Source organism: Epinephelus fuscoguttatus, linkage group LG11, assembly GCF_011397635.1.
Source record: "Epinephelus fuscoguttatus linkage group LG11, E.fuscoguttatus.final_Chr_v1".
NCBI lineage: Eukaryota > Metazoa > Chordata > Actinopteri > Perciformes > Serranidae > Epinephelus > Epinephelus fuscoguttatus.
The window spans coordinates 21,564,423-21,577,769 of record NC_064762.1 but is presented as its reverse complement, the minus strand read 5'-3'; the positions used below and the strand labels follow the sequence as shown (position 1 = coordinate 21,577,769).

The following is a 13,347-nucleotide window of genomic DNA, read 5'->3' as shown; positions in this document are numbered from 1 at the left end:
TCTTATTTCCTGCAATAATCCAAAATCCCATAGGCTTTTTGACGAGGGAACCAGGGAGACACTAACTTCTCCATCAGCCTACAGAAAAATGCCATCCCTGGAGCACTCTATTAATAGCCTGGTGATATAACTGTTGTTTTCCACATTATCATTTCCTCATTTCAAAGACCAAAATAAACAGCGTACATGCCAACTAGTACATCCCTGTGTGGCCTACTTTTAAAGTGCTAAACTGCACCTTCTATAATGTCATTGATATTCACCCAAGCTCAAAACTTAATATAGACTTTTGTTGTTTTACTCCTGTTTTCTTTGTTATTTTGTAGTTCATATAAAAATTTTATTGTTTTAATCACGTTTATTTTTTAAATGTATTTTCTGACTTTCACAGGCTATGACATAACATGTGTATGAATAACAGCTTTCATTTAAAGATTTTGCTATTTATCTATCCATCCATGTCTCTATCTACATGGCTTTTATCTGTGTGCGTCAGTTTAGCTGACATAACTAAATTAATGAGGACAAAAGTATTTGACTGACTGTTACTACAACCTATGACTCTGTGTAAATAAATGTAAGCCCCATGTATCAGCTGTGTAAAGCCTGAGGTGTCACCTGTCTGAGCGCTGATGCATCACAGCACAAACTTTTTTTGTTCCACAGTGGCTCAGTGGAAGTGCGCATCACCCGCCCTGCACTGAACCACGGAAGTGCCGCCGAGTGAGTGAGAGGGGTGGCGTCATAGGTGAGCTGACCAATGAGGTGACGGGATTAAAATAGAGCCGTATATATCGGAGGTTAGACCTACTTCTCACCATAATGCGAAAGCAGAGTGATGTGAGACACCCAAGAAACCACTTTGTGCTACTTAACCGGCCTTTGTCAACAGTGCTGCCATCCTCATCATTATCATCATCATCATCACGAGCCCTTCCCTACGTGTAATAGTTTCAGGGCCTATTCAAAGTACATATAAAACAAACAGGCCTGTGTTAAAAGTGTAATTGACATATACACCTATAAATATTTTTAATAAATCTTTTTTATTAATTTATTCATGTTTATTTATTTGTATCTGTCTATATATATATTTAACTTTATTTTTTATTTGTCTCATGTTTGTATATAATTATGTTTAACCCTTTGAAACCCGGAGTGACAGAGCTTTTCTTGTGGTGCTTTCAGGCGCCTTTCACGAGTATTTAAACCTTTGAGCTCTGAGCAAATTAGTGCAATGTCTTTTAAAAAACATGGAGAAATAAGGAATTGATCAACTCGGTGAGAAATTTTCCACAAATTGCAAAAAAATTAAAGATTTAGAAAATTATTTTTAAAATCGCTAGGGCAAAACTACATTTATAATTATCATTACTATATATTTGAAATTTGTTACAGATTTAGAAAAAAAAAAATCCAGAGCTTTTTTAAAATGTATTTATTTATTTTTACTAATTTTCTTGTTTTTAATTTTCTTTCTTTCTTTTTTATGTTATGTTTCTTGAAAATTTAATGCAGTGTAAAAAAACAAAAATAAAAAAATAAAGCGACACATTAAAAGATAACCCCCTGCTATGATTTAAAAGTAAATTTAAAAAATAACGTAACAGCGATCATCTCAAATAACTGTAGTTGTTTGGAGTGGGGGTGGGGTGGATGGCGAGCTAATTTTAGCAGAGCAGAGTCCGTCTGACTGATGCAAAACATTGTTGAATTTGCCTGTTAGGACATCTGAATGAACTGTTTGCAGAGCAATGCCACATGCAAATGGATCAAACCCACAGTAAGGCAATTTGAATGGCCATCTAAATATCTGGAGTATGGGAATGACACCTCCGTCTGTGATACATTATTTTAAATTAAACTGTTTTTTATTTGTTTGATTTGCTTTGTTTTAGTCTGGTTTTCTTTTTTGGTGAATTTAAAGCCCATCAACAGGCAGGAACTTCCTCCTAATAGATGGCAAAATGGATTAATGTGCAGCATGCCTGGGAGAAAAGGGTTGCTTTGACTGGTTATCACAAAAATGAGGTCAATGACAAACTTTTTTTCACAGCTGCAGCAGGAAACATTATAAAACAGCAACATTAAGTGTTTAGGAACTCCAGATCTTCCATTGGCAGCTAAATGTAGAAGGCAGATTTACAACAAATCCCTGCATGCATTACCAACCAAGTCTTTTCGTGCCAGTTTTATTGTTTTTTTGTTTTTTTTCAATGATAGAAACTGCTGTAAGAACTAGATATTTAGTGGAAGAAAATAAAAAGTAACCGTGTTTATTGTAAGAATGGCTCTGCCTTGTCACACCTCACATGAAGGGCCTCTAACATGACCATTGTGGGTTATATGAGAATCTTTTTTGACTACAGTAGCAATGGAATGTTTACCCATTACTGACAACAACCTTCAGATAACAAAACGATAGCATACTAAAGCCAAGGTTACTCAGAGTGATCTAGATATATCCTAAAGATATACACACACACACACATATATATATATATATATATATATATATACAGTACAGGCCAAAAGTTTGGACACACCTTCTCATTCAATGCATTTTCTTTATTTTCATGACTATTTACATTGTAGATTCTCACTGAAGGCATCAAAACTATGAATGAACACATGTGGAGTTATGTACTTAACAAAAAAAGGTGAAATAACTGAAAACATGTTTTATATTCTAGTTTCTTCAAAATAGCCACCCTTTGCTCTGATTACTGCTTTGCACACTCTTGGCATTCTCTCCATGAGCTTCAAGAGGTAGTCACCTGAAATGGTTTCCACTTCACAGGTGTGCCTTATCAGGGTTAATTAGTGGAGTTTCTTGCTTTATCAATGGGGTTGGGACCATCAGTTGTGCTGTGCACAAGTCAGGTTAATACACAGCCGACAGCCCTATTGGACAACTGTTAAAATTCATATTATGGCAAGAACCAATCAGCTGACTAAAGAAAAACGAGTGGCCATCATTACTTTAAGAAATGAAGGTCAGTCAGTCCGGAAAATTGCAAAAACTTTAAATGTGTCCCCAAGTGGAGTCGCAAAAACCATCAAGCGCTACAACGAAACTGGCACACATGAGGACCGACCCAGGAAAGGAAGACCAAGAGTCACCTCTGCTTCTGAGGATAAGTTCATCCGAGTCACCAGCCTCAGAAATGGCAAGTTAACAGCAGCTCAGATCAGAGACCAGATGAATGCCACACAGAGTTCTAGCAGCAGACCCATCTCTAGAACAACTGTTAAGAGGAGACTGCGCGAATCAGGCCTTCAGGGCCAAATAGCTGCTAGGAAACCACTGCTAAGGAGAGGCAACAAGCAGAAGAGATTTGTTTGGGCCAAGAAACACAAGGAATGGACATTAGACCAGTGGAAATCTGTGCTTTGGTCTGATGAGTCCAAATTTGACATCTTTGGTTCCAACCGCCGTGTCTTTGTGAGACGCAGAAAAGGTGAACGGATGGATTCCACATGCCTGGTTCCCACTGTGAAGCATGGAGGAGGAGGTGTGATGGTGTGGGGGTGTTTTGCTGGTGACACTGTTGGGGATTTATTCAAAATTGAAGGCACACTGAACCAGCATGGCTACCACAGCATCCTGCAGCGACATGCCATCCCATCCGGTTTGCGTTTAGTTGGACGATCATTTATTTTTCAACAGGACAATGACTCCAAACACACCTCCAGGCTGTGTAAGGGCTATTTGACCAAGAAGGAGAGTGATGGAGTGCTGCGGCAGATGACCTGGCCTCCACAGTCACCGGACCTGAACCCAATCGAGATGGTTTGGGGTGAGCTGGACCGCAGGGTGAAGGCAAAGGGGCCAACAAGTGCTAAACAGTGCTAAACCCACCAGGTGACTACCTCTTGAAGCTCATGGAGAGAATGCCAAGAGTGTGCAAAGCAGTAATCAGAGCAAAGGGTGGCTATTTTGAAGAAACTAGAATATAAAACATGTTTTCAGTTATTTCACCTTTTTTTGTTAAGTACATAACTCCACATGTGTTCATTCATAGTTTTGATGCCTTCAGTGAGAATCTACAATGTAAATAGTCATGAAAATAAAGAAAACGCATTGAATGAGAAGGTGTGTCCAAACTTTTGGCCTGTACTGTATATATATGTGGGCGGCACAGTGGTGTGGTGGTTAGCACTCTTGCCTCACAGCAAGAGGGTTGTCGGTTCGATCCCGGGCGTGGGAGCCCTTCTGTGTGGAGTTTGCATGTTCTCCCTGTGTCAGCGTGGGTTCTCTCCGGGCACTCCAGCTTCCTCCCACAGTCCAAAGACATGCAGATTGGGGACTAGGTTAATTGGTGACTCTAAATTGTCCGTAGGTGTGAATGTGAGTGTGAATGGTTGCCTGTCTCTATGTGTCAGCCCTGTGATAGTCTGGCGACCTGTCCAGGGTGTACCCTGCCTCTTGCCCGATGTAGCTGGGATAGGCTCCAGCCCCCTCGCGACCCTCAAGAGGATGAAGCGGTTAGAAGATGAATGAATGAATGAATGAATATATATATATATATATAGTATATCTTACACTGAAAAAAATATCAAGGTCAACTTTCACAGAAAAGTTACACAGTCTCGGGGACAATGTAATCATTATAAGATACTCAATCTTATTTTATGGGGTTACTAGAAAATAATTTATGCTGGAAATGTAAAAGGCTGGCAGGCACCTTTCTGGAGAGAAATGATCAAGACAATACATGAGTGGCTAAGTGTGCCTGTTCTTGAATCAGTTCAACTTTGCCCTCTGGGGGACAGGTCACGTCTACTGCTGTAGGCTTTATCTAAGCTGCTCAGGTCTTCCTTCACTCCTGGGAAAGTCAACGTAGACGTGAATATAAAGAGTGGGTTCAGTTAATGACAGAGAATGCATCATTTGAGTTCATGAAAAGTTACACAATCTCTTCATACCGTACAAACAAAAATCCTTAATAGAAAAATGATTGTGTGCAAAAAAAAATTATAATACAAAACTGTATTTGCATTTTCCACGATTGTAAAATGTTAGTGTTGTATAATTAAAAATAATTTAAAAAAATAAAATAAAAATAAATAATTCAAATTAAATTACATAAATCTTTATGATTAAATTAAATGGGTAATTAAATACAAATACATATAATTAAATTAAAAATAAATAATTAAAAATAGAAATACTTTAACAAAAGGAAAAGTTATACAATATCTTCATACCGTACAAACAGAAATCCTTGATAGAAAAATGACTGTGTGCAAAACAAAATTATAATACAAAACTGCATTTGCATTTTCCAAGATTTTAAAATGTTATTGTTGTATAATTAAAAATAATTTAAAAAATAATAAAATAAATAATTGAAATTAATCATTATGATTAAATTAAATGAGTAATTAAATACAAATGAATATAATTAAATTAAAAATAAAAATAGAAAAACTTCAACAAAAGGAAAAGTTACTCAGTCTCTTCATACTGTACAAATGGAAATCCTTGATATAGAATGACTGCAAATGTGTGCAAAAAAGGACAATACAAAACTGCATTTGCATTTTCCACAATTTCAAAATTTTACTGTTGTATAATTACAAAGTATAAAGTGGAACACTGCATAGATGCAAGTGTGCGGAAATCTTTTTTTACCCGTTATATAGTTAGAAATATAATGATACTGATTTTTAAGATTGAAACTAATGACTTATGATGATAAAATAAACCTTATTACACTAGTAATATGTTCTTTAAAACACATAAACTAGTTTTATGTTCACAGAGACACAACTCATCATGGTTTAGTCAGTGATAAAACATTTATTATTTTATATTTTTAAAAATGCACTTGTGTCCTTGACCTTTGCCTGTGAATCATTATCACTGTGTGTCCGTCTCTTTGAACCTCTCCACTCTCCTCTGGGCGACATCATGGATGATCGCTGAAACACAGACAGAGAGACGGGATGAAAATGTTTCTGTGTGCAGTATGTTTGACATTAATTACATCTGTAATGTTTAAAAAGAGTCACTAGATGGCACCACAACAATGTCTATGACCTGATGACCCCTGGAGGAGCACTTGAGAAATACCTTCAGCTGTCGCAGGTTAATAACATCAGTCTCTAGAACATGTTGATGATCTCCAACAACTTTAGAGAAGGTTATGATTATACCTGTAATGTTTTTTTCTTTAAAGCAGAAAAGCTCAAGAAGTTAGAAGTAGATAGTTAAAGTCGTACATTTTGTGTCACAGACAGCTTGTTACCTATTACCTACTTCGTAAGAATTTGTGGTGACCCATATTTGGAATTCACTATTATGGTGGGCAGGTATAATTTTCCTTCTTCCTGCTTCCTTTCAATCAAATAAAGTGCGTTATGTTGTGACAAATTGCAGCCTACGCAGTTTGTGTACAATTTTGTGAAAGTAGAGTACACTGGAGTGATAAAAAAAAACACACTGATGCGGACTGATTGTGTGTTTATAGCTCGTGTAAAGCCTGCGGGGTGCTGCGTAGGATTTGTGACCTACTTTGCAAGAAAATCAAACCTAGAGAAAAAAAAAATGCTGAACAAACATGAAGCATTAGAGAAAGCAGGTTTGCAAGTAAGAGCATATTGCTCAGCTCAACAGAGGGATGTTTTCTAAACCAGTGGTTCTCAAATTGTTTTCACAGATGTACCTCCTTTGAAATATGAATTTCAGCCAAGTACCCCCTGACCAACACACAACAGTCAATATCAATATAGGTTTCCCTAGCAAGGGAGTTCATGTATCTCTAGGTCTCGTCATGAGTGAAGGTAAAATGGAGCGTGAGATGTATAGGCAGTTTGGCGTGGCGTCTGCAGTGATGTGGGCGCTACGCCAGACCATCACATGAAGAATGTACTGAGCCAGAAGGCAAAGCTTTCATTAGATGGTCCATCTACGTCCCACCCTCACCTATGGTCATGAGCTCTGGGGAGTGACCGAAAGAATGAGATCGTGGATACAAGCAGCTGAAGTGAGCTTCCCTGGAGACAGGGTAAGGAGCTTGGACATCCGGAGGGAACTCGGAGTAGAGCCGCTGCTCCTTCATGTCAAAAGGGGCCAATTGAGGTGGTTCGGGCATCTGATCAGGGTGCGTCCAGGGCGCCCCCCATTGGAGGTGTTCTGGGCACATCTAACTGGTAGGAGGTCCCAGGGTAGACCAAGGACACGCTGGAGGGATGACATATCTCATCTGGCCTGGGAACATCTTGGGATCCCCCAGAGGGAGCTGGGGGATGACTGGGGTACTTTGCTCAGCCTGCTGCCCCCACGACCTGGCCCCGTATAAGCAGTTGAAAATGGATGAATGGATGAATGGTTTCCCAGTCACAGTAAACCAAAATAATGCAAACTCGATTGCGTTTGTTGCTGCAGTTGATAGATTTTGGCAGTTAAAGAAGTATTTCACTGCTGGAAAGATGGTCTTCTCATAAAACTGGGCTGTCTATGCAGCAGAAAGTGGTGCAATATGACCAGGGAAAACAGACGAATAGTGCTGTGGCATTCACTTTTGCTCAAGAGGCAGAAAACCTGCAATTACCAGAATGCACTGCGCCACACCGGACCATTAAAAGCTCCCACTGGTGGGCGACATAATATGAGCTCGGCTGCTATGACACAGGAAACAATTTGACGGCTGATTGGTTACAAACAAACTTGAATTACAGTTATACAGTGCTCTATCATATGTTTCTGAAAACATTTTAGGTGAAAAATAGTCAACGCAGTAACAGAATTTTGGTTCATATTTGATCAGCACTGCCTCGTTGTACCATTTGAGTTCAGTTTTTTCAGTCTCCATTTTTACAATACCGGAAACAGTTTGGTGCCCACTTACTGCTCACAAATTCTCATATTACAACTAAACAGTGCACTAAAATACATTTCTGTAGACATTTTGGGATATAGGCGATACAGTAACATAATTGTGGTTTCTATTTGATCGGCGCTGACAGATTTTACCATTTGATCAGAGTTTGAGAGACAGAAAGAGAGGGCGAGTCTCTCTCGATCCACTTCTGAACTCTTTGTGTATGTGGTGGCAGGTATACAAAAATGCGGCAGTAGAATCTGTGGTTTGAGCAAAAACCCTAGAGCCAGCTAACATCTTCCGAATAAAGATTTTTACATCAACCAATGGAGATCTGAGTGTGGGTAAGATGGAGGGAAAGTTTGCCACCCTTCATTTGCAAATACAATCCACACTGTTAGGATAAAAAGTTGGTTGAAAATCAGCCAAGTATCTCTGTATCTACTGTTTTGAAAGTAGGAAGACTGAATAAAACATGTGGTTTACTGAACTTAAATTGCCCTTTTTTGTGAACTTATAATACTATAATTATTCTAGGAATTTTGCATGACTGATATTTTTTATTTAACAGAAAATAAAAAGTACCCCATTTGAGAAACACTGTTCTAAATAACAGGAAAGAAATGATAATGTATTCCCTTACTGTCCAGCACCGCCCTTGCAGTGTGTCTCTTCTCCAAGCTGTTGTTCACCTCTGACATCAGCCATGGGAGGAAATTAGTCTCAATATCTGCAAATTACAAATATGATCAAAGGTTGAACACTCACATTAAAATCTTTGTGCACAGAGTATCAATGAGCTCATCTGTTAGCAGTCCCAGATCACACAACAGATTTGATTTCGAGTGCAGTGATGCCCCCGTGTGTCAGAAAGGTAGAAAGCTGAATGGAAGTTGATGCTGGAGAGCATTGCTGACCTTTCTCCACGGGGTCATAAAAGTAGCCGTGGCTTCTCAGTGAGGTAAAGACTGCAGGTACGAGGTCAGCCAGGTACTGCTGAGTGTAGGCCCGGGCTGCGATCTTCTCTGCAGTCTCTTTTTCCTTCTGCAACACCTCCTTCTGCTGGGCAATTCTACGTGCCTGAGGTCAGAAGAAATATTTTTGTAAGGAAGCACAAATAATGTTTCAGACTGTACAATGTTTATCAAATTTGCTATATCTGACCGTCCTAAACATTTGGTGTGTGGTTAGTCTTTCTAACCACACACCTGTAGCACACAGCAGCAGACGCTTTTTAGGACAGAGGCAGTTGGATATTTGCTTGAAAAGAGTAGACTGAGTAGTTATAGCTGACTATTTTTGAACGGACAAAGAGGAGACCAGAACCTACAGAAACTCAAATAGAAAACACACAGAAAAAAATAAAGAAATAGAAGGTCATAGCATGGACACACTGTTTGAGTGACTAGTGGTCTCTAGGAAATGCGGTACAAAAATACCACAGCCTTGAGCGAGTAGCAACACAGATAAGGACAAGATTTAAAAAACTGATTATTTCATAGATTACATTCTTAGAAAGGCCACACTGATGTTGCTTCACTGAGTCAAACCACCAAAAAGCTTGGCTTAAAATCAAGTATTTTTTGCAACATAAAATATTTTTTACTAAATTAACAAAAAATTTAATTTGAAGTTAGGAAAAAAAGCACACAGTTATAAACTAATGAAAGTTCAACGCTCAAAAGCACAGCTAATCTGCTTCCTCAGGGTGATAAGGTTATGACGTCATCAGATTTGTCTGACCACAAGGTCTCCCTGGCAACATAAGCAGCCAGTCAACTGTTATTGGATTCTGATACTTAAACTTTTAAACTCTGATGGGTGCAACTGATATGACCTCTTCACCACAGCATTAATACTCTTGTGAAATAACTATTAGTGTTGGCTAGGGCTGTACCAGATATCTTTTTTTTTTAACATTCGAAGCTTCTATTTAGATTCTCCAGTGAATCTGTCGACATTTTATGATGTTATCTCCCTATAAAATAAACATCCTCAAACAGAATCCTCAATTTGAATAAAGTGATTCGTCGGAGTAAATTAGTGCAGTAATGAGTAAATGTCAGTTATGGTGCCATTAGATGCTGCTAGACCACCTGTTGATACAGGTGCATGCCTCTGTTTGTGTGCAACAAGTCGGAGAGTAAAAAGGTTTTTTGAAAAGCTAAATGCCAACGAATACAAAATATTTTGTTAGATAACAACATGTTCTAAATTTTGTAAATAATTACATCAACCTTTTTTAAATACATTTTGACATTTGGAATTTAAAACGCTATGGCGTTATTAGACATGTTTGGATCACACAGAAACAATCCTACACAGCCACAACTGGAAACTAATTCTACAAATAGTATGATATGAATAATTGCTTGTGGTAAGAATCTAAGGAATGAGCCGCATGCTCCAGACTGATGTCTTAATAGTGTCACTGTTTTTTCCAGCTTTGGAAGAGACTTGTTCCTATACAGTGACTTAAAGGGAATTTCTATCATTCACGTACTTTCTCCTCACTGTGGCGTCTCTCCTGCTCCTGAAGCCGCCGCACCTCTGCCAGCTCATTATTTCGGAGCTCTTCAAAGGCCCTCTGCTGGGCCCTCAGGCAGGCAAGCTCCTCTTCCTCCATCACCTCCTCCAGAGACTGCTCTATTGTCTTACCCACCAGGACCTCCAACAATGGTTGCACCTCCCTGTCGAAGTCAAACAGCTGCAGGGGATACTAGTAGTGAGTGGTCTGACATTTTGCACGTTAAAAACATTACGTATAAACGTCCCATATTGTTAAAAAAAAGTCAGGTATCTGTGTCTTTTCAAAAATAAAGCAGGTATAGGTGCTACATAAATACAGAGATGAATCAAAACGAATAATCCAGTGGCAAATGCACTCAGTCCATATTTAGAAACTGTGCCTTTAATACCAAAAACACATCAAACATTGGCAAAATGCGGAAGGGATGTGCATGTGTTTTAGGCGGGTCAGAGGAGTCACAGGACTCTTTGTGCTGATTGGCTGCAGGTATTATCTGGCCATATTTCACCACTAAAAGTTAAACTATCCCTGACTTTTTGTTTGGCTGCACTTTCCTGCATAACAAAATGGCCGCAGCTCGACCTTTCCATAGACATTGCATGGCAGCTTGCCACAGGTCGCACTTCTCGCTGCTTGGTGTGTTTTTGGTGTAAATGAGCCGCCAGGACTTGTGTTACATTATGATGTCACAACTATACTATATAGACTGTTTCAAACTTGAAACATAAATATTCAAAATGAATTTCCTGTTGGAACATTTCCAGTGTATGTGAATGACATCATCTGACAGGAAGTAAGCATGAACCCCAGCTTTTAACCTAGCGATGCAATTCCAGTTAAATGATCTATAAAGATAGTGCAGAAACGCTGAGAGCCCAGATATGCAAGACCTGGAAACACTGACCAATCACAGCAGACTGGGCTTTTTTGGGAGGGGGGCTTAAACAGACAGAGCGTTTCAGACAGAGGGAATGCAGGTATATTCAGGCAAATAGCGTGAGAAAAATGTGTTTTTTGAACATAAAAACGTGTAAATATCTTCATGTAGAAACCTGATAATGAGCACAATATGGGGCCTTTAATTTAATCAAACCTGCAAACATTGTACAAGTTCTTTGTCATTAACATCCCACATGACAATAACATTTTAAAAGGGGTATCCACCTAATTATCATTGCACCTCCTTAAAATTAGAGGACTTGCGAGAGACAGGTAATAGCAGAGGCCGACAACACATCCTGACCTTTAGCCCCAAATTTCGGTCAAGATTAAAAAACACTCCTCCGGAGCAACAGGAGGCATTAAGTTACTATAAACTGGCCTTTGTGTTTAAAACTGGTGGCATTTCCTCTTTAAATAATACCTAAAAAGGCCTAATAAGTTTTACTGGGACTACATGAACGATTTTTAGTGTGGAAAGTGTGACCAGACCTCACATTTAGATTACGTACCTCTCCTTCCTCTATCTGGGTTGCAACATCTTTGCCAGATTTGGCAGGTATGAAGAGTGGGGTTGCTGGTTTGTCCAGGAAAGCATCAGTCTGACACTCGATATCTGTAGCCACTATAACATCACTCAGTTCTTCAAGGTAAAGCTCTGAGGGTCAAAAGTATAACAGGACAGCTTTGGTACCCAACAGCACACTTATCATGAACTGAACATAGTGCCGAATGTAAAAGTTCCAAGGATATCAGGAGGAAAGCCTTACCTGTCTGTACATCAATGTGTTTCCTGCCCTGCAGGGCCTCAGGAGTCCTGGGTCTGAACTGCTCCCTGGCTCGTTTTCGAGCAATGGCTCTCCTCCTGAGCTCCTGCTGTCTTTGTATTTCAACAGGGTCCGGCTGAGCCGTCTGACAAACACATTTTTAAGATTAAATTACACAAAGAAAGGCAAATATACATTTATATATAAATGGATGTTTCATACTTACAGTTGGTATAATGTGTTGGGCATAAGTGTTTCCTCTGACAACACGACGGTCATACATAATGTTTCCATAGTTACTGTGTGTCCTGCATGGTCAATGAAAAACGCAATGCAGTCATGCGGTCATCTCATTAGTCACTGACTTTGACATTTGTGCGCTTCAAAGGTGATATGCTGATCCATGTTGTGCTGGTTTTTGACAATTTAATAGGGTGGCATTAGCGATATCTTCTCAGGCATTTTCTTAGGGCCTGGTGACAGTGGTGGAGGAAATACTGGGAATATTTTCTGAAGCAAATAACAGTGCTGCTACACTATTAAAATGCCCTGTCACAAGTAAGATTCCATAATAATGATAATGATATCAACAACAACAATAACAATATGGCATTTTAATGTCGTAACTTTAACTGTATACTGATGGATAGTGTGATCTATAGCAATGCATCATAATTTATAAGATGATAATGTGCTTTGTATGTAAAAGTCTTTATCAGTAGGTAACTAACTAATGGCCATAGCAGGGGGGAAAAAAGTAATGGATTAAAAAGTACAATAGTTGCCACTGACATGTTGGTCAGGTAAGTATTATGAGTACCTCAAAAGTGTACTTAAGTACAGTAGCTACTTGAGTACATGTACTTTATCATTACTTTCTACCACTGTCTATATGAGCTAGTATTTATCATCTAATTATTGCGACATAACAATGACAGCTAGATCTGTCTGCCTTTATTTATGTAACGTTAGCACCTAGCATAAACATTAGCGTTAGCATTGAGCAAACGTACTGTTCAGACGGAGGCTCTCTGTACTTGGAGCGGTTCTCCACAGGTCTGGGTCGACTTGAGAAAGTGTAACTTCCGTTTGGCTCTCTCTGACCGTGTGAAACAAAAGCCATTTTTACTACGAACGGAAACTACGAGGAAACATCAAGTGCCGTGGTTGAAATAGTTAGTTAGCTAACTAACGTTAATGTTTGGTTGCGGGCAGGATAAGTAACCAACACAACCAAGAGGAGAGGAAGCAGCGAGCCGTCGTAGCAACCGTCTCCAGGAAG

The 13,347-nt window shown here is 39.2% G+C and overlaps 1 protein-coding gene across 1 annotated transcript; it reads right to left on the bottom strand.

Annotated features, from left to right (window-relative positions):
* Positions 1-5,615: 5,615 nt before the first annotated feature.
* rsph3 (radial spoke head 3) lies at positions 5,616-13,347 on the bottom strand. The gene is made up of 8 exons (XM_049589961.1): positions 13,079-13,347; positions 12,292-12,373; positions 12,069-12,210; positions 11,811-11,956; positions 10,333-10,536; positions 8,747-8,909; positions 8,473-8,559; positions 5,616-5,928 (listed from the first exon to the last, which is right to left on the bottom strand). The coding sequence occupies exons 1-8, from the start codon at positions 13,186-13,188 to the stop codon at positions 5,867-5,869; spliced, it is 996 nt and encodes a 331-aa protein (XP_049445918.1). The 5' UTR covers positions 13,189-13,347; the 3' UTR covers positions 5,616-5,866.